Source organism: Peromyscus maniculatus, chromosome 15 (genome assembly GCF_049852395.1).
Source record: "Peromyscus maniculatus bairdii isolate BWxNUB_F1_BW_parent chromosome 15, HU_Pman_BW_mat_3.1, whole genome shotgun sequence".
Taxonomy (NCBI): domain Eukaryota; kingdom Metazoa; phylum Chordata; class Mammalia; order Rodentia; family Cricetidae; genus Peromyscus; species Peromyscus maniculatus.
The window spans coordinates 56,245,943-56,272,372 of record NC_134866.1 but is presented as its reverse complement, the minus strand read 5'-3'; the positions used below and the strand labels follow the sequence as shown (position 1 = coordinate 56,272,372).

Here is a 26,430-nt window from a genome sequence, read left to right as displayed (position 1 = left end):
TATGCTTCTTGTGCCTTTATAGAATCCCCTTCTTTTGGTTAGGAAAATTTTCTTCTATTATTTTGTTGAAAATATTTTCAGGGTCTTTGAGCTGGAATTCTTCTTCCTCTATTCCTATTATTTGTAGAGTTGGTCTTTTTGTGGTGTTCCAGATTTCCTAGATGTTTGTGTCAGGAGTTTTTTAGATTTAATATTTTCTTTTACTGATATATGCATTTATTCTATCATATCTTCAATGCTTGAGATTTTTCTCTTCCATCTCTTATATTCTATTGGTGAATCTTGCCTCTATGGTTCCTGTTCACATTCCTAAATTTTTCATTTCCAGGACTTCTTCATTTTCTGTTTTCTTTATTGTTTCTATTTTCATTTTCAAGTCTTGAACACTTGTATTTGTTTCTTACAGCTGTTTGTTTTTTCTTGACTTTTTAAAAGAGATTTATTCATTTCCTCCAATTGTTTGTTTCTGTTTTCCTGGATTGCTTTAAGGGGTTTATTCATTTCCTCTTTAAGGACCTCTATCATCTTGGTCAAAACCATCTTGGTAAAAAACCATCATAGTTGATTTTAAGGTCTTTTTCTTGTGTTTCAGCTATGTTGGAATATTCAGGGCCTGTTGTGGTGGGATAGCTGAACTCTGGTGGAGACATACTACCCTGGCTGTTATTGACTGTTCTTACACTGGTGTCTATTGTATTATAAAAAGGCAAGGCAAGCAGCCTTGGTGAGTGGAGCCAAAGGGCACAGCAGAAAGTCACTCACACCATGCAGATGGTGTTCACATGGAGAGTTTTATTAGTAGTGAAGAGGGAAGGGAGAGAGGAGAGGAAAAGGGAGCACAGAGCTGCCTCATGGGAAGAGAAAGAAAGAGAGGAAAAGAGAGAGAGACAAGGAGGGAGGAAGAGAGGGAAAGAGAACAGGCAGGGGGCTAAAGAGAGAAGAAGAGAGAAAAGAGAGAAGGTGAGCAGTGGGCCCACCTTTAATGAGGGGATTTCATGCATGCACAGAGAGACCATGTAGCAATGAGTGCATGATGTTGTCAGGGCCCTGAGCAGGACAAGGTATTGCCTGCATATTGACCAAGCCACCAAGGGGCAAGTCTGAATATTAACATTCCTCATTTTTGATCATTATAAAAAGGGTAAGTTATGGATGGCAGGAATGAGGGGTGCCAAATTCTCAAGACTGCTTCCTGCTGATTTGTGATGAAGTGGAGAGGGAGAAGTTGGGAGTCGGGGAGCATTCAATTAGCTGTCATCATGGAGACCTCAGGCATCTCTTCCTTGAGGGAGCTGAGAAGGCAGATTGCTAGGAGAAAAAAAATAGATTGTTATCATTGGTTCCGTGAGTGGGGCTAACCATGGGAAGAGTGATGACTGCCAGAAAGCATGGAACAGAGAAGTTCCCTGGTTGTACAGAAGAGGCAAGGGTGAATGAATGAGACATGAGAGCAGATGTGCCCTTCATTGGAACATCTTGTAAAACCAGATTCTGGTTGCTGGGAAGGTGCCCACTTGAGCCTGGAGAGGTGGTATCAGCAGTGAAGTCCCAGGAGCTTGGGGAGATGGCACACCAAACTGAGGGATGATGCATTCTTCAGGAGTACCTGAGTCATCACATCTGCTGTTTCTCTGGGGGTGGAAAATGCCTCTATTTGTCCTGTAAAAGTGTCAACTAGTTAGGAGATAATGGAGATTTTATGAGTAGGCATGTGGGTGAAGTCAACCTGCCAATATTCATCCAGTTGTCATCCTTGGAGCTGGTACAGGAGCTGGTGTATCTGGAGGACCCCCTGTGGGTTTGTCTTGACATGAGTCTCATGGGGGGGGGGGTGGACCTGTGTGGGAATCTGCAAGTTTGTAAAACAACTGGAACAGATTTATATCTTGGTGTCATAGCAAAAGGCTGGGAAGATTCCATACCCTCTCTAATGTGGAGGAGGGAGAGAGCTGTTAACTGGCAAATCTAAAGGTCTCTGGTCATCAAACATCATCAGATCTGAGAAGGATAAGTGAATGAGCAGAAGCAGAGCTCTGAGAAGGATAAATTTTACCTGAGTTAGTGATTGAAAGTGACAAAGACTTACTTGCTAGCTACATAGACAGCCACCCCAGGGAGAGAGAGAGAGAGAGAGAGAGAGAGAGAGAGAGAGAGAGAGAGAGAGAGAGAGAGAGAGAGCAGGGAGTGCTGAGGAGAGAAGAAGAGAGAGAAGGTGGGCAGGGCCTCACCTTTTATGAGGGAACTTCGCAAATGCGCAGAGAGACCACATAGCAATGAGCTCTTGGCATTGTTAGGACTCTGAGTGGGCCAAGGTATTAGCCACGTCCCCAAGAGGTGGACTGAATGCTAGTAGTGTCTAGGCATCTGGGTTTGGGGTGACTATAGGTCTGGTGCTGACTTCTAGGTTTGTCTTGGTTGGGTGAGAGTTTTATTCCTTGGCTTCTGTTTCCTCTGGATCTTCAGAGAGTGTGTTGGCTGAGTGTTGTGCCTGTTTTACTTGGCTCTCTGTTGGTGTGTTCACGGGGTGGGGTGTAGTTGTTTTTTCTCTTTTACTCTTTTGGGGGTCTCACCACCCAGCTCCCAAATAAATTGCACACAGAGGCTTATTCTTACTTATAAATACCCAGCCTTAGCTTGGCTTGTTTCTAGTCAGCTTTTCTTAACTTTAAATTATCCCATCTATATTTTGCCTCTGGGTTTTTTTCTTTCTCTTACTTCAGTATATCTTACTTTCACTCTTATTCTATGGCTGGCTATGTAGCTGCGTGGCTGGTCCCTGATATTCTCCTCCCCTTCTCACTTGATCTTTTCTCCCAGATTTCTCCTATTTATTCTCTCTCTGCCAGCCCCACCTATCCTTTCTCCTGCCTTGCTATTGACCATTCAGCTCTTTATTAGACCATCAGGTATTTTAGACAGGCACAGTAACACAGCTTTACAGAGTTAAACAAATGTAGCATAAAAGAATGCAACACATCTTTGCATCATTAAACAAATGTTCCACAACATAAACAATTGTAACACGTCTTAAAATAATATTCTATAGGGCAGTGGGGCTGTTTGCTGGTGTTGGAAGCTGTGGGAAGGGGAGGCTGTGGAGACATGGTCCAAGGGATGTACATGGGCAAGGACAGAGGAAAGGGAAGCTGCCCGTGGTGTTCTGTTCCGGTACAAGGGGCAACCCTGGGAATTGGTTCTTGGATAACAGAGGAGTGGGGAAGGTACAAGGACAGCCTACTTCTCTTCTGGCAGGCGTGGCTTGTGGTTGAGCAGGGAGTGTCTGCCGGAGTCGGGGATAGTGGTGGGAAGGGCAGGGAGAGATGGTTTATGGGATCTACATGAGGCATGGGTGGTGGTGGTGGGAGCTGCAGCTGTTGTTCTATTGCAGTGCTAAGAACTACCCTGAGAACTGGGTCTGGGGTAATAGGAGTGTAGCAGGTCTGAGGATGACTGACTTGGTCTCCTGGCAAGTGAATCATTTTCTAATTCAGATGAGCTCTAGGCTTCTTTAGAAAGAAATGGTGTGTGTGTGCATGTGTGCATGCAGGCTGGTGGCTTTCCTCTCACACACAGACATCTTGTTCTTCCCTTAGGTAACGCAGCTCTTAGGAAAGATAGAGGCATCTACTTCAGAGCACACCTCAAACTTAAAGATGGTCCAGGGAGATTATCGACACGAAATGAACCTCTTGGAATTCAAGTAAGTAAATAGATGATTTTAAATTCTGTTCAGTGAATTTCAAAAAAGTTTGTATAATAAAATTACTGGCAATAAATAAAACGTATTCCAGGAATTTGAGCCTGGACAAGAAATAAAGTAGCAAATCAACTCAGAAGACATTCCACACTAAGGTAATTTATACAATGTTCATAAGAGAATAAATGTGAATTTTAATTTTAACATAATTAAATTATTTAAATTTCCAATTATTACAGTTATTTATTTATGAAGGTGTGCATGGCAATCATAGGATTGATTCTCTCTTTTCACCATGTGGATCCCAGGGGTCAACTTGGGTCATCAGGCTTGGTGCCAAACACCTTTATCAACTGAGTCATCTCAACAGCCCATGAATATTAATTTAGCTGTTTTCTTTGCATACTGGCTGATATGCAAAACTCACTCTAACACTCACTAGAGCTTAATTTTAATTTTTTTACCAATATTATATTAAAATATATCAATGTAAGGTTCTACTGGACACAAGTTGATTGTGAAAAATTATCTGATGTGCTTTAAAACAATTTTGGTTTATTTATGCTTCCTCCACGGCCTTGCATTTGCTACTTTACATTGCCCTTTCTAGAACTGGTCTTTACCCCTTCCAAACTGAATTTTCCCCTACTTAAAGAGGAAGTAATAAAGAGGATTAAACAAGTGTTTGAATGACTGCCATCATTCTCAAGGCTCCTTTCTTGTTTAAATGACCATTGTGTCCCAGGAATAGAGCACAAAGGAAAATTCTAGTTACATGGATACTCTGTCTTACCATTCTTTGTACCTTGTTCTTTTCTCTCTCTGTCCCACACTACCTGAAAATACCATGTTTCTCCATTCTCCATATGCCTTTTGTATTCCCACTGACCATAAGAGACACCATGGCATTTTGTACCTCCAAACCAAAGCTAGGGAACTATAATGTGCCATAATGTGAATGCACTTTACTTTCACCATGTTAAAATGGAAATGTGTGTACCCTAAAAATGATGATAGGTGAGTTATTGCTAAAACTTGGATACATAGATTTCTCAAGTAAAGGGAGAATATCCATTTCTTCAAAGTTATGACATTTTCAGATTCGGAAGCTCCCATCCAATGAGACTACTCGGTAAGCAGCTATGTGGTTGATCTAATCCCTTTACTTTCAGATTAAGGAAAAGTGAAAGTGCAAACACTTCTATATATACAATTTAAACTGTGAACTTTTGTAGCCACTATGGGAGTTAGCATGGGGGTCCCTGAAAACACTAAAAATAGAAGTACCCTAGGAACCTGCTATACCACTCTTGAGTATATACACCTAAAGGGTGCTCAGTCAAGATACACAGAAATGCTCACATGCTCGTGGTTATCACTGCTCTCTTCACAACAGTTAAAAAATGAAATGAGACTAGATCTCCATCAGTACATGAAGGATAAAGAAAATATAGTGCATGCACAGTGGAGTTTCTTTCAGTCGTAAAGAAAAAATGAAATCATGAAATTTATGGGGAAGTGGAATGGGAGATGATTATGTTAAGTGCAATAAGCCATACTCAGAAAGACAAACGTTGCATATTTTCTGTCATATGCAAAATCTGGGTGTGTGCACATGTGTGTGAGAGTGTGTCTGTGTGGGTGTGTGGTGTGTGTAAGTGTATGTGTGCATGTGTTAGTGTGTGTGAGTGTGTGTTTGTGTGTTCATGTGGTCATGTGTGTGAGAGTGTGTGTGTGTGAGAGAGTGTGTGTATGTGCATGTGTTCGTGTGTGTGTGTGTGTGTGTGTTCATATGTGTGTGTGTGTGTTCATGTGCATGTATGTGTGCTCACATGCACATGCACGCTTTTCAGGTCAGGAAATAGGAAGGGCGCAATGATAAGGAAGAAAAGGTGTTCAGGTGTGGAAAGAGGGAGGAGATAATGGAATCCGGCGCTGTGACAGCAGAAGGAAGACCATTTGGATGGAGGAAAGAGACCATAAAGAGGAGGGAAAAAGAGCGAAGGACAGGCATAAATAAGAAGAGCACACCTTTAACCCTAGCACTTAGGAGGCAGAGGCAGATCACTGTGAGTTCAAGGCCAGCCTGGTCTACAGAGCAAGTTCCAGGACAGCCAGGCTTACACAGAGAAACCCTGTCTTGGAAAACAAAAACAAAAACAAAAACCCAAAGTATAATGACATTTAAGTACAAAAATGCCATAGTGAAGCCTATTACTTTGCACATTAACTTTAAGATTTAATTAGCATGGTAAAATAATACTTTCTAGGTCAAATATGTATTTTAAAAACTTTATTATAAGGAACTTGCAAATAAAAAAACAGCATACAGTGAAGTTAAGCAGACCCAAAGTCTACATCTCAGTGAACTTGTACACAGGTAACTGGTTATAAGTTTCTGTCTTAAATAGTATTTTATGAGCAGTGTACACAGAGGTCTTTCCATATGCTCTCATCAGAACCAGGCATGCTTCCCTTGCAATGTTTGCAGCCTACCAGACGAAAAAAAGTGTGTGTTTTTAATGTCCATCCTCTTCAGTGTTTGAGTTTCCTTTTTCTGTGATTTGACTATTCTTAATTGCCAAATTTTGCATCAAAATTTTAAAATCATTTTCTTAGCAACTCACAGGGTTCCTTCCCATTAGGGCTGTTATCGTTTTGACTGAGGTGTGTGTTACAAATGCTTTTGAATAAATGCAAAGTAAGGTGGGCTGGCTGTTTACAGCATCTCTGCTTTACCCTGGTGTATTAGATTTCAGCATCTGTCAAAGCTGCTTTTAAACAACAGGAAGTACTTCTGCAGCTTTCCAAAAGCATGCTGTTCACTGCTGATGTTAGACTGCTGAGACATTTTGAGTATACATTTACATTTTGAGTGAATTATGTATGGATTTTGCTTTTCTCTTCTTAAAAGAAGCAATGTCTCTGAACAAGAGACGTGGCTTCAACTAAAATATTTTAGTGACCTTAAGGCTAAATTTAAATAAGCAACTTCACATTTAGAGACTGTAACAAATTTTTCTGTCAGTTGAACATATTTTAATTGAACTTAGAAGCCTCCATGTTGTGTGTGGTCTTCCTGGTGATGCCTACCATGTTGCCACCTATTACTAGATCTAACAGGAGACACAGGCATGGGAGTTCCCCAGAGCCACCTCCTTCCTAAGGCAGCTTAGTCAGCTGTTCAGCAAAGAAATATCCCTAGTGAATAATTTAATACTTATTTGGCAAAACTATACCCATCATGAGAAGCAGCCATCTTTTAATACCGTTTGTCAGGGGCAGTCACTCTCTGAGTAGTTCTCACTGCTTAGCAGACAGCGATTTGTAAGAAAAGAAAAGGCCATTAGGTCAGCAATGTAAAAGCATGAAGTCCAGTCTCATCACCAAACTTCAAAAATGGTGTCGTGGTAGAAAATTGAAAAGTTTCCAAAACAGGACTGTGTGACACCCATCTTTGTTTACTTAGCACACCACATATTCAAACACAACAGGAAGCCAATGAATGAATGGGGGAGCTTTGAGAATTACATGTGTAACTTATCCTAGACACACACAGGTGGGAAGAAAGCATAGGTAAGTGAAAAGCTAAACACAGGTAAAACAAGAGTCAATCAGTGTCGAATGACATGGACAGACATGAAAAACATAGCACTCCTTTACAGAAACCTATCAGGCCCTAGGCCCTCAAGACTCGCAGCACACCTAGCCCTTCATGGCAAGTCTTATCACTACCCAAAAGACAGGACATTTTGAATTATTGTTTTGAAGAAGCCAGCCCAAATCACACAAGTAGTGTCTAACTCCAAAGTTACTATCAGTACATGATGCCTCTAAGACATTGATTTAGCTTTTTGTTTGTTTATTTGGTATAGTGCTGGAGATCAAACCCAGGGCCTAATCTAGTAACACATCCCTGCCTCTTAACATAAATTAATTTAAGGGAACTGTACTTAAAGGAATGAACTAAGGAGAAAAAATATATTTGTTAGAATTAAATTCTCACTTCTGACATGAAGTTCAAAACTGACTCAATCTTCAAAGAAATAGCACATAGTCTACCATACACATGTAAAAAATATAATTACAAAAAGTGAAAGTATCTTCTATGTTTATAAGTTCACAACAATCCATTGCTTTTTTTTTTTTCTCTTTTCTTTCTTTTTAATTTAATTTAAATTCAATTTGTCAATGCCACAGTCTGAATTTAAAAAAAAAAAACTGCCGGGTGGTGGTGGCACACGCCTTTAATCCCAGCACTCGGGAGGCAGAGCCAGGTTGATCTCTGTGAGTTCGAGGCCAGCCTGGTCTACAGAGAGAGATCCAGGAAAGGCACAAAGCTACACAGAGAAATCCTGTCTCAAAAAACTGGGGAAAAAAAACTTTTAAATCTTCTAAAAACGTGCATTCAATGAATTGTTTAGGGAAAGACATTGCAAAACATTGCATTTGGGGTGTTAGTGGCCCTGGTAACACTGACTCAGAACAGAGCTATGTGGTTTAAATATGCCAACCATAACCAAGGCATCTGCACCACTGGCCTCACCACAGCTCTGGCTGGCCACTGCTGTACCTTCAGTTCCAATTAAGTCTTCCTAGAACTACACTGGGGGTGAGAGTTAGCCTTTGTTTCATCTACATAAAAATTAAACAAGAACAAAATGAGTAGCTTGCATTGTCCTACCGAGGACTCTGGCTATATTTAAAAGTCTGACTTTTGTCTTTTAAGAAAAATTTTAAAAGGGCCATCTACCTACCAACATACCTATTGTCTGTCTGTCTGTCTGTCTATCTATAATCTATCATCTATCTGTATATCTGTCTGTCTATCTCTATATACATCTACCTCTCTATCTATGGTATAATCTATCTACTATCTATCTCTCTATCTATCATCTATCTATCTATCTATCTATCTATCTATCTATCTATCTATCTACTTATGGTTGAACTACTCCCACATCCAGTAGTCTAGATGATATGGTAACTAAACTGTAAATGTCATACACATGAATTAATGATATTGCAATTTTTAACTATTACTTCTATAATCTACAGAATTAGGGCAAATCATATTCATGATGTTAGAGAAAACTCTAAGCAAAAACTTACACAAACTTATTTTACTTTATCTTTGAAGGAAAATGCTTTTTAAAATGCTGTTCTGTTTTATATATTACCAGCAGATGGAGTCTGATTTCCAATGTTAACAGGAAAGTCATTCTCCTGTTGAAGGCTGGCCTTAATAAAGGTCACAATAGAAATTCTGTTTTGGGCTTTATTTTAATTTCAGAATTTCAACTAGCAACACACCCTTCCAGAAGATGCTACTTGGGCATAGGTTTTGTTTTCTTGTTCAGAGACACATTCATACTGTCTGTATATGTGATAAGGGAACAAATGCTAACATTCATAACAAGCAAAAGTAAGCCTAAAGTCTCAGTTCTGAGTTGTAAGATTATTGATTACCTGGGACTTACTGTCCCTTTAAACCATAACAATTAATTACTTCCCCCAGACAGAGAAAAGAAGATGAAAGTAAAAGCATATTAGGTTTCTAAATAGCTTGACAAGTTTTTTTCTGTCCATTTTATAAGGTATTTTATAAAACTTATTAAAAAGGTTTGCAAATAAATAAAAATGTCACATACCCAAATTAACCAGACTCAAAGTCTATACATCTCAGTGGACTTTCATATAGTTAGAATAAGCATTGGGAACAGACACTGTAGAACTTCACATTAAATTTCGTATTTTCACTATTGAATATACTTTATACATTTATCTACTACCAAAACCAAAAATTCCATGACAGTATCAAAACTAGAAAAACAATGAGCTTTATACACTCTTTCATAACTTGTGTCCATTACCTGCATCTTGTCCTTCTTCATCACCCCCTTATATTTACATTGTTCTTCTTTCTTTCTATTACACTGCACCCATATGTACATTTGTTTACATATATGCATTTATTATTGGTTAAATTTTGCATATGAGAGACAACATGCAGTTTCTTTCTGAGATCATGTGACCTTGCTTAATATCATACATTCTAAGTCCATTAATCTTCCTACAAAAATTTTAACTTCATTTTTTTAGAGCTCAGTAGCATTCCATTTTACATAAATACCAAGTTTTCATTATCCATTTATCTGTTGAAGAAAAGTTGCTTGATTCCAAGTCTTTGCTATAATGAGTAAAGCAGCCATAAACAAAAGGATGCAGACATCTTATGACAGAGTATGGCATTCTCTGGATATGCCCAGGACTTGGTCATATGGTAGTCCTGTTTTTAATTTTTTAAGAAATTGACAAACTGATTTCCACAATGGCTGTATTAATTTGCACCCTCTACCAACAGCAAATAAAGGTTCTTTTCTCTCCATGTCCTCTCCAATATTTGTTGTCAGATTTATTGCTGATAGCCATCCCTAATGGCTAAGGATATTGAATATATTAAAAATAGCTACCGACCATTTGTATTTCTTTTTTTAAAAAACTGTTTATTTAGATAATTTGCCTGTTTGTTGTTTGACAGTTTCATTTCCTTGGTATTTAATTCCTGCCATTCATTGTAAAATCTGAATATTAGCCCCTTGTCTGAAATGTAGCTGATGAAGATTTCCTCCTACTCTCTATTAACTCTGTTTATTGTTCCCTTTGCTACACAGAAATTTTTAGTTTCAAAATAAATTTGAAAAAAAAAACCAACCTGAAATAATTCCTTGTTTCCTACCAGACCATAATACAATAAAACTAGAAGTCAGCAGTCTGAAAAATTACAGAAACCACAAAAATATTTGGAGAATAAACAACACACTTTGGGTAAATTTCTCTAGGAAATTTAAAAATTCCTAGAGACAAATGAACAGAAAATGCATGCTATCAGAAGCTCTAGGATGCAGCCAAAGTAGTCCCAAAAGGAAAGTGTATAGCAATATGTGTTCATATTAAAGAATCCCATAACCTAATGATATACCTCAAAACTCTTGAAAAACAAGCAGCTAGTCCCAAACATAGTAGACAAACAAGAAATAATAAAAATTAGAGAAGAAATTAATAAAATTGAGATTAAGATGTAGCATGAATTTCTAAAAGGTCTTATTAATAAAAACAAACCTGGAGCCAGGTATTGGGGAGAACACTGAATGATCAGAGAAACAGAACAAGCCACATCCAACCTCACCTTGCCAATTCCTCAGCTGATCTTTTTTCTTCAGACTAAAAGCCTCTGAATCCTCATCCAAATGGACCTCAGCTGAACTGCTGTTAAAAGCTAAAAGCTTTTAAAAAGCCTGTGGTTCCTGATCCTCATGCCTATATACCTTTCTGCTTCCTGCCATCACTTCCTGGGATTCAAGGCATGTGTCACAATGCCTGGCTGTTTCCAGTGTGGCTTTGAACTCACAGAGATCCAGACGGATCTCTGCCTCTGGAATGCTAGGATTAAAGGCATGTGCTACCACTGCCTAAACCTATGTTTAATATAGTGGCTGTTCTGTTCGCTGACCCCCAGATAAGTTTATTCAGGTACACAAAACATCAACCACATTAAGAGAACAGTACACAAACTCAACCAAGGAGTTGGTTCTTTGAAAAATTTAGCAAAATAGACAAACCCTTAGTAAATCTGACAAAAAAAAGTAGAAAATGCAAATTAGTAAAATTAGAGATCAAAAGAATGTCATTTTTACTGACTCCGAGATATTTTATGTTATTTGAGGCTGTTGTGAAAGGTGTTGTTTCCTTTATTTCTTTCTCAGTCCCTTTGTCATTTGTATATGGGAAAGTAACTGATATGTGAGTTAGTCTTGTATCCAGCTACTTTGCTGAAAGTGTTTATCAGCTGTAGGTGTTTCCCAGTGGAATTTTTAGAGTCATGTATATCATCTGCAAATAAAAGTACTTTGACTTCTTTTCCAATTAATATCCCATTGATCTCCTTCGGTTGGCTTTTTGCTCTAGCTAAAAGTTTAAATACTACATTGAATAGAGACGGAGAGAGTGAATAACCTTGTCTTGTTCCTGACTTTAGTAGAATTGCTATAAGTTTCTATTTAATTTCATATAGGCAATTGACTTGCTGTAAACTACCTTTATTATGTTCAAGTATGCCCCCTGTATCCTTAATGTCTCCAGTACTTTTGTCATGAAGGGGCATTGGTGAAAGACCTTTTCTGCATCTAATGACATGATCATGTGGTTTGTTTTTTTTTCTTTCACTTTGTCTATCTGATGGATTACATGTATTGATTTTCATATATTGAACCATGCCTGTATCTCTAGGATGAAGACTGGTTGATAATGGTGGATAATCTTTTTGATGTGTTCTTTAATATTTTCTTTGACCAATGTATCCATTTCTTTTATCATATCTTTAATGCTTGAGACTCTGTCTTCAAACTCTTGTTTTTTGTTGGTGAAACTTGCTTCTATGTTTCCTGTTCAAATTCCTAAATTTTCATATCTAGAAATCCCTCAGTTTGTGTTTTATTAATTCTATTCCCATTTTTAGGTCTTGAATGGCTTTATTCTCTCCAATGTTTGTGTTTTCTTGGATTTCCTCCAATTATTTGTTAAGTTTTCCTGTATTTTTTAAAGGGTATATTTATTTCCTCTTTAAGGACCTCTATCATCTTCATATGGTTAGTTTTAAGGTCTTTTTCTTGTGCTTCAGCTATGCTGGAGTATTCAGGGCCTGCTGTGGTAGGATAGCTGGGCTCTAGTGGAGAAAAATTTTTCTCCCTAACTGTTATTGATTGTGTTTTTATGCTGGCAGTTAGGCAGCTGGGTTTGAGATGATTAAAGGTCTAGTTGCTGATTTCTGGATTTGTCTTTGTTGTATGTGTGTTTTTTGGTTTCTGCTTCCTCCCTGTGATGCCTGGGTGTTGCCTGTTTTCCTGGCCTGCTCAGCTGATGTGTTCAAACATAGTACCTTTGGTGTTTGAGGCTTGGATAGAGGGATGAGCTGGGAGAAGCAAGGTTGAAGAAAAAGGTCTTTGTGATCCATTGGAGATGGAGTCAGAGAGGGACGAGAGACCAAAGCAGGTCTTCTGCTACGGAGCTGAGGATGAGAGTGGGGGGTTAGGTTTGAAGGAGCAGAAGGAGCAGAGTGGATCCACTATCACCCTACTTGATCCCTGGAAGGAGAAGGAGAAGCCCTTGGGAGAGCAGGAGGTCTGGGATTGGGGTCCGGGACAAAGCAATGAGTGTGGGGAGGGAGGTTAGAAGGGGGCAACCTGTGGGGTCCACAGGAGACGGGACAGAGGTGCAGGGAAGGCTGCCACAGGTGTTCTGCTGCAGTGCTGGAAATGAGACTGATGTGTTAGAGCTGGGGAAACAGAGGGAGAGCTCTGCAGGCAGCCTACCTGGTTTTCTGTGTGGCCTATGGGTTAGCAGGCAGTGCCTGCTAGAGTTGGAGGGAGGTTAGGCGGGGATGGTCTGTGGGATCCACAGGAGATGTGGGGAGGGAGACAAGAAGGTGCACCTGCTGTTCTGATGCAGAGCTAGGAATGAGACTGGGGGTTTGGGTCCGGAGGGGAGGTGGGAGGGAGTGGTGAAGGTCTTCAGTTGGCTTACCTGTTTCCCTGGCCTGCTTAGCAGATATATTCCCTGTGAATGCTTGCTGGTGTAGGAGGCTGGGATAATGGAATGAGTTGATAGAAGGGAGGTCGGGGAGAAGATCTTTGTGATCTGCTGGGGGTGGGGTCAGAGAGGAAAGAGAGATCACATCAGGTTTGTTGCTCTAAAGCTGAGGATAAAACTGGGGGATTAGATCTGAAGGAGCAGAAGGAGAAATGTGGATCCACCATCAGCCTATTTGTTTCCCTGACAGGAACAGCCCTTGGGTTAGCAGGGAACCCAGACCAATTTTTTTGATGAATATAGATGCAAAAATTCTTAACAAAACATTTGTAAACAGAATTCAGAAACACATCAAAAAAGTTACACCTTGTGACCAAGTGGGCTTCATCCCAGAAAGACAAGGTTGGTTCAACACATGTAAGTCAATTAATATAATACACCAATCCCAAAGACAGAAACCACACAATTATTTCAACTGGTGCTAAAAAAGCATTTGACACAGTTCAATGTGCCTCTATGATAAAAGTTCTGGATATGGTAGGAATAGATGGAACATACCTCAAAATAATAAAGGCTACATGAAGCAAACCTGTAGCCCACATTATATCAAATGGAGACAAATGAGAACATTTTCTCTAAAATCCGAAATGATCAATAATGTTTATCCATTTTCCCCAAAACACAGTGTTCACAGTTTTAGCTACAACACCAGAAAAAGAGACACACAAAAGGACAACAACTGAGCAGGAAGGATTCAAACCATCCCAACTTACAAGGGTCGGAGTCTTTACTTTAGAAAACTATTGAGTCCACTAGAAAACCCGTGGATCTTATAGTAAACACTTACAGAAAGGTTGTTGCAAGATACAGAGTCAGTATGTACTTTAAAAAAAAAACTAGCCTTCATCTATACAAATAGGCTACTCTCCAAGAAAGAAATTAGGGGAAATAATCCATTCAAAATAAGTTCCCCACAAACCAAACTACTATTTTGCTAAAAGAACATAGCAATAAAATGTCTCTGAAAGGCATTCTGCTACCCATCGATCAATGCCTCATTCAGAGAAGCTTCCTCCTGCAGTAAGATGGGAACTAACACAGAGACCCACAACTGGGCAAAATACAGAGAGTGAAAGACCTTGGAACACTCAGTCCTAAATGAGATGTCTTTATCAGACTTCTCACTTTGGGGGTCAGGGAAATACATGGAAGAGGAGGTAGAAAGATTCTGAGAGCAAGAGGGAATGGGAGACACCCAGGAAACAGTGTTTTCCAGACACAACAGAAATGACACATAAATGAGCTCACAGAGACTATGGCAACAGGCAGGCCCAGGGCGTGCACAGGTTCAAGTTAGACAGGGTGCCAACATAGAGGGGAAATGGGCATAAGCTCCCATGCCTCGCCAAGAAGCTGTCTCCAATTGACAACCACTTGCAAAAAAAAAAGTAGTTTTCTCCACTGAAGAAAACTTACCGGGTGTATTCACGACATGCAAGTATAGACCCCATGCCCAGCAGTAGATGGCCAGCAAAAAAACAAACTCAATGGTACTGTTTTAGACTTTCTGTCTCATGTTGCTTTGTTTGGACATTTTCGTTTTGTTTTGTTTTATAGCCTTTTGCTTGTACATTATGGTTTCTAATTTTGTGTTTTTATGGAATTTGTTGTTGTGTGTATTTGTCTATGTGTGTGTTTGTCTCTCTGTGTGTGTGTTTCTTGTGGTGTGTGTGTGTGTGTGTGTGTGTGTGTGTGTGTGTGTGTGTGTGTATGCGCTTTATGGTTTGTTTGGGATTTTTTAGATACCTGTTTTCTAGAAAGAGAGAGAAAGGGCATGGAGTTGGGTGGGTGGAAAAGTGGAGAGGATCTGGGAGGAGTTGAGAGATGGAAAACCATGATCAGGATATATTGTATGGAAACTTTTTTTCAATTAAAAATATTTCCCTCCAAAATTAAGTATTTAAGAAAATGTCTAATTAAAGAAATAAAAGACTTTTACAACAAAGATTTCAAGATGTTGAAAAAGGAAATCACAGAAGGTAAATGATAAAAAAATTATTTCATGCTCCTGGGTAGGTAGAATTAATATTGTGAAAATGTCTATACTATCAAATCAATATTAAACAGAATTAATGCAAAACTTATCAAAATCCCCATGTCACATTTCACAGATATAGGAAAATCAATACAAGAATTCATAGAGAACCACAAAAGAACACAAATAGCCAGTGCAATCCTAAAGAATAAAAACAATGCTTGAGGTATTACCTGACCTCAAATAATACTATATAGAGTTACAGTGATAAAGACAGTTTGGTTCTGGGATAAAAATAGACAGATATGTTGGGGTCCACAGATATGTAGGTTTCCTAGTGATATCTGAGCTTGCTTTACACAGCAGGGCTGTATTAGGGGATGGATTGACCACGTGCATGGTTACCAGGTGTCTGGGAGGATCTGCACTTGGCTGTGCTTGGGGGAGGTCTTTTGCTCCATCTCTTGGCATTCCTTTCAAAGAGACAGTCAGGGCCCGATGGATTAGGAGCCAGCCCTCCAGAGGCTGTCCTGTGTTTTCTGTCTGTCTCTCTCTAGCTATCTTTCTATCTAATATTTCCTGCCGAAAAGTAGGAAAAGTAGGGGTGGGATGGCCCCACACAGATGGCACCAGTGAACAGGGATTAAGACAAAGACAAAAAAAAAATTTCAGGGTACTTGGCAAAAGTGGGGGTTGGACCCTGCCAGAAAGCAGTTGGCACGGTCTGGTTTTGTAGTGAAAAATGACAAATGAGGCAGGGGGTTTTATCCTCAGGAGAAAAAGAAAAAAAGGAGGGTACTGAACGCATGTCCAAAGAAAGCTGCAGCTTAGGATCTTCTCTATCAAGGTTTTTCTCTCCTTGCTCTCTTAAAATTCTATCTATAAAAAAATAGGAAAATAATGTAGGAAGAAATTTAGAGTAAGGAATATAGTTTGTAAGATAAATATAAGACAGACAAACTAGGTTTCTAATTCTCTAACTATGGGGCTATGAATGTAAATTGGGAAAGATCAAAGAGGGGAAAATGGGCAGAAAACATATCACAGTGGAAGCTTTGGCCTGGGGACAGCAAAAATGCTAAGTCCAGCAGCTGGGGAAATAATTTTCCCTGACAGAAGTTTTTGGGAGAATGTGGTGGTCTTTCTCTCTCAAAAACTGAAAGCTTTCTTGGGAAAAACTTACTCTTGCTCTAAAAAACCAAAAAGCTTTTCAGGTCTTTGCTTCTCAGATTTTCTTTCTGTAAGGGCAAAAATAAGATTCACCTGGAGATATTAGTATGGGAAATCACCTGTGATTTGCTCTAAGAAACAAACAAACAAAGCTCTTGGAACAGGGCAAAACCTCTCTGCTAAGTTCTGTCTTTCTTTCAAGCCAGGAAAAACAGCAGTTACTTTGGACGGTAGCCAGAAATCCCCCTGCATCTAGAACCTGGCCATAGACACGGGAAAGTCAGGCAGAGAGAGCAGTAAAGCTGAGCTGTCTGCAGCATCTGTGGCGTCAGCGGCTTTGTAGCTGGAGGAGGAGAAAAGCCATGACAACTATCCAGGAGAAAAGCTCTTTTCTATCAGGGAAAGGACCATTCTGAAAAAGTTTTGTTTCAGTGGGGAGAGAAGCCCCTACCTCCAGAAGCAGTTAGCAAAGGAACAAAGCTGAGGTCTGAGACGTCTGAAGCTCTGCATCTGGCGGGGAAGGAACAAGCGGGACAAAGATGTATCCGGGAAAAGGCTCTCCAAAAGGGCTGGGAAAAGCTTTGTTTCAAGTGCTTTCATTCTTTCACTAACCTGGTAACTCAGAAGAGCAAGCCCTGAGGGAATTTTGCTTCAGGCACAAAAAGACCTGCCCATACAAAAAGACAGCAGGTACACTCAGCTTTGGCAACCGTGTCAAGAAAGAAGAACACCTAGCAACACTAGCTCAGGGAAGCAGAAATCTCTCGATCTCCCATGGTGAAAAAGCAAAAAGCTTGGCTCAAACTTCCCGTGCTAAAAGCAGAAACTATACGTTCCCTGTGTAAAGGGAACTACAAGTGTCAGACCTGAGAGGCATTGTGGGAAAGGTAGTTTGTAGTAGTGTTCCAATGTAGAGAAAGGCACCTTGGGAAATGAAGTCTGAAAGATAGTACCTAATGGAACAGTGGGCAGATATAGAGAAATGCACAATGGGAAATGTAGTTTTTCTGCTAAAAATGGCAGTACCACCCGAAACTCTTGTTTTTTTCAGCTTGAAATGAAATGAAGCTTCTTTCCTAAGTACTACTAGAAAGCTTAGATTAACTTCCCAAAAAGGTGAGAGCGAACAAACAACTTGCCTCACAGGAGATAATTAAAATGCTAATACTGTTTATCAACAAGTCATTTAAAAACTTTTAGAAAACAATAGGAAAAGGTCTTTACACTGCAAGATGGCTTCAGGTGTGAAAAATAACTTATGAGATTCAGTTGTGCTTAAGATTCAAGGGAGAAACATTGACATCATTAAAAATGCTCATGGTAAACTTAAAACAGCTTTAAAAAATTAAGAAGGGAAAAATTGTCTAAGAGTTTGGTGATGAGTGTGGAACAGAAGAACTGAAGTAAAAAGGAGCTAAACCAATTTTCCTGCTATTGAGGTTCTATCTTGCAGTCTGGGGATAGTAGGGGAATAAGGAGACCCTCAGACTGCCGAGGAGTTTGGGACAGAGGTTTCATCACTGGTAAATACAAACTGAAATGGAACAGAGCTCAGAGCTGTGCCATTTTTGACCAAGTAGAAGATACAGGCTCCTTTGGAAAAGTGCCTTATATTGCCTGATAGTTGCACAAGAAGTTTTTGCTAAGAGTTTTATTACAGTTCCATAGGTAATTTCACCCTCAGCCTAAAGCAAGGTAGCTTTACTGCTGTAACAGAAAATTGCTATCTGAGCAATCCAGAAACAGAATGCCCCTTAGGAGGTTTTTCTCCTCATCTCTTTTCTTCCTTTTCAGGTTTGTTTGTAAATTGAAATAGCTCTTCATAGAGTGTTTATAAAAGATCTGGAATGCATAAAGTACTGTTTAGCAACAGAACTCACTAAATCCCAGGGTTGAGAGAGCCATTAAAGAATTAGACTTTTGTTTCAAACTCTCAAGAACTTTCAGAATGATATCAAAGCTGACTATAAACTCTGAACTTTAGAAATTATTTGCATATTTCCTGTCTTGTTAAGAGAGTCTTTCTAATAGTTCTATAGGTTTCTCTTAAATATAAGTGTGATAAATAGTGCTGCTAAGAAAGTAGTCCTGTAGAATGTAAGTTTATATTAGGATAGAATAAGCTTTAGGCATAAGGATATTGTGTGAGTCTTTCTAATAGTTCTAAGAAGTATATTTGCTAAGGTAGTCCTATAGAGTTTCCTTAAGACTATAAGCTTGTAAGAAATATAAATAAGTATATGTTGAATGTGAGTTTGTGAAAAGTGTAAATGTTGAATGTGAGTCTAAATGCTTAATGTAAACTAGCAAAAAGGTATAAATATGTATAGTGATAATAGTTCAATTAAGAGAGTTGTAAATATGTATGGTAATGTTTACACCAGAATTATGTTGAGATTAATGAACCGGAGTGGCATAAAGCTGATTTATTGGATGCAGTTTGCATCAAGAGTTTTAGATGAAACAGGGCTTGGCACAGCTAAAGTTGTTATAGACATCTTAAGACCCATTCCAAAAAAGATATACATTTCTATCATCCCCGACTCCTGTACTGGGAGGTATGGCAGCTATGGAGATCACTGTGGTGGTCGTAAGCGCAATAGGAACCTGGGCCAGAGCTAAGTTAAGCTCAGTACTCCCTCCTACCAGAGGCTGAAAGTCAATGACGAGCGACCTTCTCTTGATAGCTTCTAGCCTATGGGTAATGGAAGAAATAATCATGGAGAACGACTAAAGATAGACCTCAGTCTATCTGATGGGGGCTGGGGGGCTCTTTAAAAAATTAAGAAGGAATTGTTGGGATGCACAGAGGTTTCCTAGTGAGATCTGAGCTTGCTTTGCACAGAAAGGCTGCATTTGGGGATGGCTTGACCACATGCATGGTCACCAGGTGTCTGAGATGATCTGCACTTGGCTATGCTTGGGGGAGGTCTTTTGCTCCACCTCTTGGCATTCCTTTAAAAGCCCTTTGGCAGAGACAGGGCCTGACAGATAAGGATACAGTCCCTCCAGAGGCTATCTTGTTTTCTGTCTCTCTCTAGCTATCTTTCTATCTAATATTTCCTGCTGTTCCTGCCCAAGAGTACCCTGGGGAAATGTGGGGGTGGGGTGGCCCCACACACAGACCATTGTAACAGAATTGAAGACACAGAAATAAAAATGACAAAGCTATGCCTACTTAATTTTTGATAAATGAGGTCTGGTGGTTTGAATGAGAATGGCCCCAAAGCTTAGGTGTTTGAATGCTTAGACTCCAGTCATTGGAACTGTTTGGGAAGGATTAGTAGGTGTGGTCTTGTTGGAGGAAGTGTGTCACTGGGGGTGGGCTTTGAGGTTTTAAAAGCCTTCCTGGGTCCAGGATATCTCTCTCTCTCTCTCTCTCTCTCTCTCTCTCTCTCTCTCTCTCTCTCTCTCTCTCTCTCTCTCTATCAGAATGTAGCTCTCAGCTACTTATCCAGAGCCATGTGTGCCCCCGCCATGATGGTAATGGACTAATCCTCTGAAACTGTAAGCAATCCCCCAATTAAATGTCTTCTTATGTAACAGTCATGATGTCTCTTCACAGCAGTAGAACAGTTAAGACACGGGGTAAGCGAATGTCACAGGAGGTAAAGGGTCCTCTTTCTCAGGATGGTCAGAAAAGAGACTTCTATTAAAATGGTGTTTACCAACAGACAAGTTTGAATGAATGAGAGCAGAAGAGACTGAGGAAGCATTCTTAAAAGAAGAAACTGTCAGCCCAAATGGTTTTGTCCACTTAACACTTATTGGTCTTATTTGTCTGAGATCTAACAACAATTAGCTGGCTGCACAGGAGATTGGAAATTATGACACTGTTAAGAAGAGAAACTGATTTCATGTTCTTCGTTGTTGTGGGACTCATCTGAATCAAGATATATTTTCTATGTGTTTCAGAAATTAATGTTAGAAAATTTAGATGCAATGAAGATGAGAATTTAATGAACTTCCTTTCCCTATCCCTTGCTTTGGGATCCAAGTCAGGATTCCAGCCTTTAGCATTGCTGATGATGGCTCAGTTGTGTGATTCTTGGCTGTGTGCCACTGGAGGATGCTTAGGAACAGCCCTAGTCTCTACCCACTAAATGCCAACAGCACCTCCCAGTGCTGGCAATGAAAATGTCTCCAGACATTACTTCACCTCCCGCAGTTGACGGCCACTGGTCTAAATAGAAATGATCGGTAGTACTGGTTTTGGTTGTTGTTTTTCTCTCTTCCTTCCCATCCACCCCCTTCCCTCCTGTGTTTGGAGACAGCGTCTCACTATTTAGCCATGTCTATTATACAATTTAATAAGTAGACCAGGCTTGCCTTGAAATTCTGAACAAGCTCCAGCCTCTGCCCCCCAAGTGCTGTCATTGTAGCTGTGTGCTAACATACTCACTGATGCTTCTGTTTTTTAAGTATGAATCCAAATACTTTTTTTGGCATCCAGAAAGATATGTCCCTCACATCTTTTGATTTCTAATGATTTTACCATAAACTAATCTGTACCTAATTTTATCAGAAAAATATCAGAACAATTATTACTTTGCCATACTTCTAAGTGTTTTCTCATCAGTGACAAACAATATACATTATTCCTGTCAGCCTGATACTTTGGCCTGTTCCTAAAGGGAATTTGAAATTGCCATCGTAGGAACAACTCACAAGCCTCCATGCTTCCTCTCCTTCCTTCTCAGATGCACATCTCTGTGATTTCAGATGATTCCCTTGTATGCCCTTCATCTGCTCTACAGTGACGGTTTATATTAATTCTACCTATTTACAATGCTTTGAACCTCTGAAACAACACTGACTTCCATGTGCTAGATCTTCTGTTCTTTGTTATTTAAGGCTCTTACAGTTCGCCATGCTAGCAGGCCCTTTCTGTAAATGCTGCTTCGGGCTTGTTTGTTTGTTTGGGGTCTTTGTTTTGCCACATGACTAACTCAGCACACATGATGTCACCAGCACACGGATCAACTGGGCAGAAGAGATGGTGATGATGATTCCCCAGGGCACGTACTACCCAAGCCTAACTTTAAACACTTCTCTCCAAGCTACTTTTGGGTCTCTCTCCCACCTTCCTCTACTGAATATTGCAGGTCCTTTTTGTCTCCTTGCCTCATAGTGGAGCTTGTAAAGCAAGGATCAGCAAACTTGGGCAGCCAAACTGCCCAGAGGTGATGCAGTTTATACTTTTGAATAATTTTTGAAGAATTATACTGCATGACCTGAAAATATTTCTTGGACTTTGACTCTGGGTTTATACAAACCCAGTTTGATGAGACACAGCTATGCTATTTGTTTGTGTTGTTTATGGCTACTCTCCTACCACAGTGGCAGCATTGTCTGACAAAACCCAGAAGGCTACAGGGCCTGAAATACTTACAATCTAGCTCTTTACACAAAGGGACTTGAGTGTTTCTTTCCCTCACACAGTGAACCTCAAGCCTTGAGGGGATTTCCACACAGATAACAAAATGCATTTCTGTATGGGAATGTTACCAGTGAGCAGACAATCTAGCTGTCACCACGTTAGTGTACATTCTGTGGTGCACTGACTGTGGGTTGCTGACAGTGCTGGGCTAGACCCCCACCTCCCAAATTATCCTATAAGTACCGCCCAGGCCAGTATCTTACTGAACCTTTTTAATGCTAAATTTTTAAGTTCACTCATTAATTTTTTCCTTAGATTTAACTCACTTTCTACAAACATGTATGAAGAAGTTGAAAACAATCAAAAATGGACAGAAAGCCAGTTTATCAAGTACAGAAAAGACCACCTGGGTCACATAAATGAATGTCTGAAGGTTGTGCAGGAAAAGCTGGTAAGGAGCTCTGCTATTTCATACGGTTCACACAGCTGCACAGTCACTGTCCTCTGGGTGGTCTGCGTGGCTGTTCCAGCCTTAACAGTAATCTTTGCTGCATGGAGCTTATTTGTATTTTAAAATAGGAGTCTGGTGCCTGCCTCTGATCCAGGAAGATCCCCTGCAGAGGTGTGAGCCCACATTTCCCAAATCATACCCTCCCTGCACCAAAACAATTTGAAGAAATTTTCTTTTTAAAGAACAAAAATTTAAAAAAGACATTCTCAGCCTAAACCTAAGAATCAATTTTCTGGGGCCCTCCATTAGGAATCTGTGGCTCCAGGCAAATTTCCTAGGTGAAATTTGACCTCATGACAGTTTGAAAGTTTCTGGACAGACAAGAAATTTACCCTATCTGGAGATCTATTAGTAGATGCAAAGTTTTGTTTGTTTTTGTTTTTAAGACAGGATCTTACTGTGTAGCTCTGGTTGGCATGGAACTCACTGTGTAGACCAGGCTGGCTGGGAGTTCACAGAGATCTGCTTGTCTCTACCTCCTGACTGCTGGGACCATGCCTGGCATAGACCAAAAGTTTTAAGAACTCTTTTCCAGAACAGACCATGAGAAGAATGCCCCAGTCTTTGGAGTGAGGCTGACAAGGCATGTGGGAAATAATCCTATGTCTGGGCTTCTTTCTCCCTGTCCAGCTGGCGCCCCACATCCACAGAGAAGGGCAGCACAAGGTCTACGGTGTAGTGGTGTAGTCAGATTCCCGGCTGCTAAGTGAGCCAACTCCTTCCCCAACTCCACAAGCACTCCAAGCCCTCTACCAGCTACAAGCAGTAGGAGGTGCCCTTCGGTCATCCTGTGAGGAAGAGAAAGACTGAACCCACCATTCCTGAAGCAAACAGCAACAGACTCAAAGGAGCCATGCCCTTTGTGCTCAGTCTCTCCTCCCTGATTGTCATAGGCTGCCGCTGTGCCACCACGCTGTGCCCCGCCCCCAACACCTTAGAACGCCTGCTGAGCTTTCCTACTGTACTAACTCCTGAGCTTCATCATAGACCAATTAAGTCAGAACTTCTGGGCTTGGGTATGACCTAGGGGGTTGTAGAAAAACGAACAGCTGGAGTGGAGAGTCACCCTTCTCACTGCTTGGGGTCCACATGGAGATGTAAGGGTTCGTGCTAACACTTAGAGGCATTTCCAGGGAGCCTAGAGAAAGCAGTATCTATTCTCTTCCTTTGTGATACTTTAAACACCAGACTACACTTCCAAACCTTCCAGGCCCTTCAGCAATTCCAGCCCCTCTACGTATAGAGTCACAAGAGCCCCAAAGGGACCAAGTTAAACAAAGGGATTAACTCTCACACTTATGACCACAGTTTGAGACATAAAAGTTGGTGTTTTCCGTGAAGAAAACAGCACTTTCTCTAAGCTGAAGCATAAACCCACTCTGCTTCTCTTTTCCCAAGAGTTTATCACATGATCTCTTTTAGGAAAAGTCTGAGATGAAAACAGAAGAAAAAATACTGCAGCTTTCAAGCAACTTGGAGAATTACATTAACTCCCAGAAACAGGAAGCAGAACTAAACAAAATAAAACTCATAGAAAATAAACTGTCCAAGAAGATGAACCAAATGGAAAAGCGGATCTGGGGTGAATTAGAGAAAATGCAAAGTGACTATCAATCAGGTGAGCGGGGAATAGCTGGCCTTCACTTCCTGTCTCGCCCCAGGTTTCTACTTTTAGCCAGTCTTGTCATTAGTGACGTCATCATGCTTTTAATCTGGCTTCCCTAAACATCTTCCAGAAGGTCAGCAGAATACTGAAAAGGTAAGTAAATGAGCAGGCATTCTTCATTTTCTCTTGGTGAAGTCACACGCCTGCCATTATTGTGAGAAGTTTTACTTTCTAAGATCTTTGGATCGTAGGACTTGTGAGATAACAAGTTCTTGGGCTCACAAAGACCTGACTTATGGCTCCATTATGAACTTAGAAGACTAAGTCAAATGGCCTTCTCATTTGAACTGCAGGTAATTAGACAGATGTCAGATGGCAACTTGACCTTTCCAAGTGAGGAAGAGAGATACATTAGCTGAATCCTTGTAATGACTGCTTTTCTTCTTAAGAGGCTAAAGGCAGCCATGTCAAGCTGAGCTGACTTCAAAGGGTGGATTTGAAAGGCTCTTCTAATCTGTCAAAAAGAAGGAGAAGGATCAGGGGCTGTGGAGCAGCCATCTGCCTGGAGTCACAATTCTGAGGAACACAAGTTCTTTTACTAAAGAAAGCTCTAGTACATGTTGTATCATCCAGGTCTTAAAAAAATACACAAGTAAATTCCACAAAATTGTGGCCCTACAGAGGCACAATGGAGGTGCCTTGAGAAGGCATCACAGCCTCTGTCCACCCAGTGTTCCCAGCATGTAAACAGAATGTGCTGCCTAGAAAGCTAACCCCCCAAGCCCTGCATCCTTCCACTGAGTTAAAATAGTGACTTATGTGGCCAGGAGTCGTATCCCAAACTCAATGGGCTCTTCTGACAAGGACCTTTGCTTCGTTTTCAGGGGTTTAATTATGCTAGTTGCTTAGGATGAGTTGAAGAGAATTTTTGAAACTTTGTCTTTATTTTACTAAGTGGGAGTTCTAATTGAGAGTACAAATGAGTGTTTTACTCCATTGTGCTTTTAATAAAAAGGTGTTGAGAAGCAACTGTGTGGAAGACCTCAGGGTAGGACATGGGATGTACTCTAAGCTTGTGGTCTGACAGGCCTATGGTCCTGAGGGACTAGACGTGAGGAAGACAAATAGAGAGCATGGGGGGGGGGGTAGGGGAGTGGAGAGGTGGGGGGAGACGGCGGCAGGCAGCACTCTTTAGCTCCTTCAAGCAGGTTATGTGTCAAGAGGGTAAGAGGAATTCTTAAAGGCCACAAATCTTTTCTCAAAGCCTACAGAGAGAAGAAAATATTTTAGCTATCTCCTGAAAGATAGAATTATTACATTAGCCAGTATGTTTACAGAGAGGGGAAAACAGTCTTCACAATAAGTCCAGTTAAGCTGCTATGAACTAATTTATCTTTGTATATTTTTAGATTTGTCTTAATAGAATTTAATGTGCTTTGAATTAAATAATGATCAATTATGAAAGACTGTGGAAGAGCTAATTTGAGGGTAGGAAAGATCCAATGCATTGTTACAGTATATTTATTCTCTTTTCTTCTTCTAGGATTTAAATCAATTCATGACTCCCTCAGCTCTCTCCAAAAAATACAAAAAACAAAAATGGATTTAGAGAAATATAAAGTACAGAAAGACTTAAAGAAATTACAGCGTAAAATAGTGGAACTACAGGAAGTCTAACTTTGAAGTTACTTTCTTTTCCACCAGCTAGTGGGATCAGTTGTGAAGAAAATTAACATCTTTAGGATGCTGACTACTTCTCATGTTTTCTATCACCTCTTAAGGAAATTGATGTACCAAGGGAAAAAAAAACACAATAAATCAAAAAGCTTCATGATGCCTTTAATATACTAATGAAAAATTAAGAAATTTCTTTACATGCACATTGTTATATTTTTTTTTTTTTTTTTTTTTTGGTTTTTCGAGACAGGGTTTCTCTGCGTAGCTTTGCGCCTTTCCTGGAGCTCACTTGGTAGCCCAGGCTGGCCTCGAACTCACAGAGCCTCCCGAGTGCTGGGATTAAAGGCGTGCGCCACCACCGCCCGGCACATTGTTATATTTTTATTTGCCCACAAATAGAGCAAGACCAATCTACATCGTGACTTCAGATGGAGGAAGTAAATTCACACACACGGCAGACCAGTGATGAACTGGAGACAACTGACTCTGCCTGAAAATAACAGCCGCTATGCAGTTACAATTTGTTATTAACATGAATTTTGTCCATTATTGCAAAACTTCTCCTTTTCAAAAGAAACATCTCTATTTTTAGCACTAGCATTTATGTTTACACATTTATGATCAAAATACTTCGTAACTGTAATGAAAACATCTGTGGGATGTATACATGAGAAGGCTAATTTACAACTTCTGACCCAGAAACTCTCTTTTCTAACAAAACCAATGTCTATAGCAAGTCTCACTTATGCAAATTTAAAATATATTG

At 40.1% G+C, this 26,430-nt stretch overlaps 1 protein-coding gene and 1 long non-coding RNA gene across 2 annotated transcripts in view; one reads left to right on the top strand and one right to left on the bottom strand.

Moving 5' to 3' along the window:
* Positions 1 to 25,818, top strand: part of Fam81b (family with sequence similarity 81 member B) — a 68,386-nt gene extending 42,568 nt beyond the window's left edge. Inside the window, exons 7-10 of the mRNA XM_042261788.2 lie at positions 3,594 to 3,700; positions 22,186 to 22,321; positions 23,804 to 23,999; positions 25,531 to 25,818. Of these exons, the coding sequence (XP_042117722.1) occupies positions 3,594 to 3,700; positions 22,186 to 22,321; positions 23,804 to 23,999; positions 25,531 to 25,664 (573 nt within the window). The 3' untranslated portion in view covers positions 25,665 to 25,818. The remainder of the gene's footprint in view (positions 1 to 3,593; positions 3,701 to 22,185; positions 22,322 to 23,803; positions 24,000 to 25,530) is intronic.
* Positions 774 to 17,316, bottom strand: LOC121822866 (uncharacterized). Its single transcript, XR_006064166.2, has 3 exons — positions 17,103 to 17,316; positions 13,280 to 13,396; positions 774 to 1,308 (listed from the first exon to the last, which is right to left on the bottom strand). It is a non-coding gene; the product is annotated as an uncharacterized LOC121822866 (long non-coding RNA).
* Positions 25,819 to 26,430: the final 612 nt, after the last annotated feature.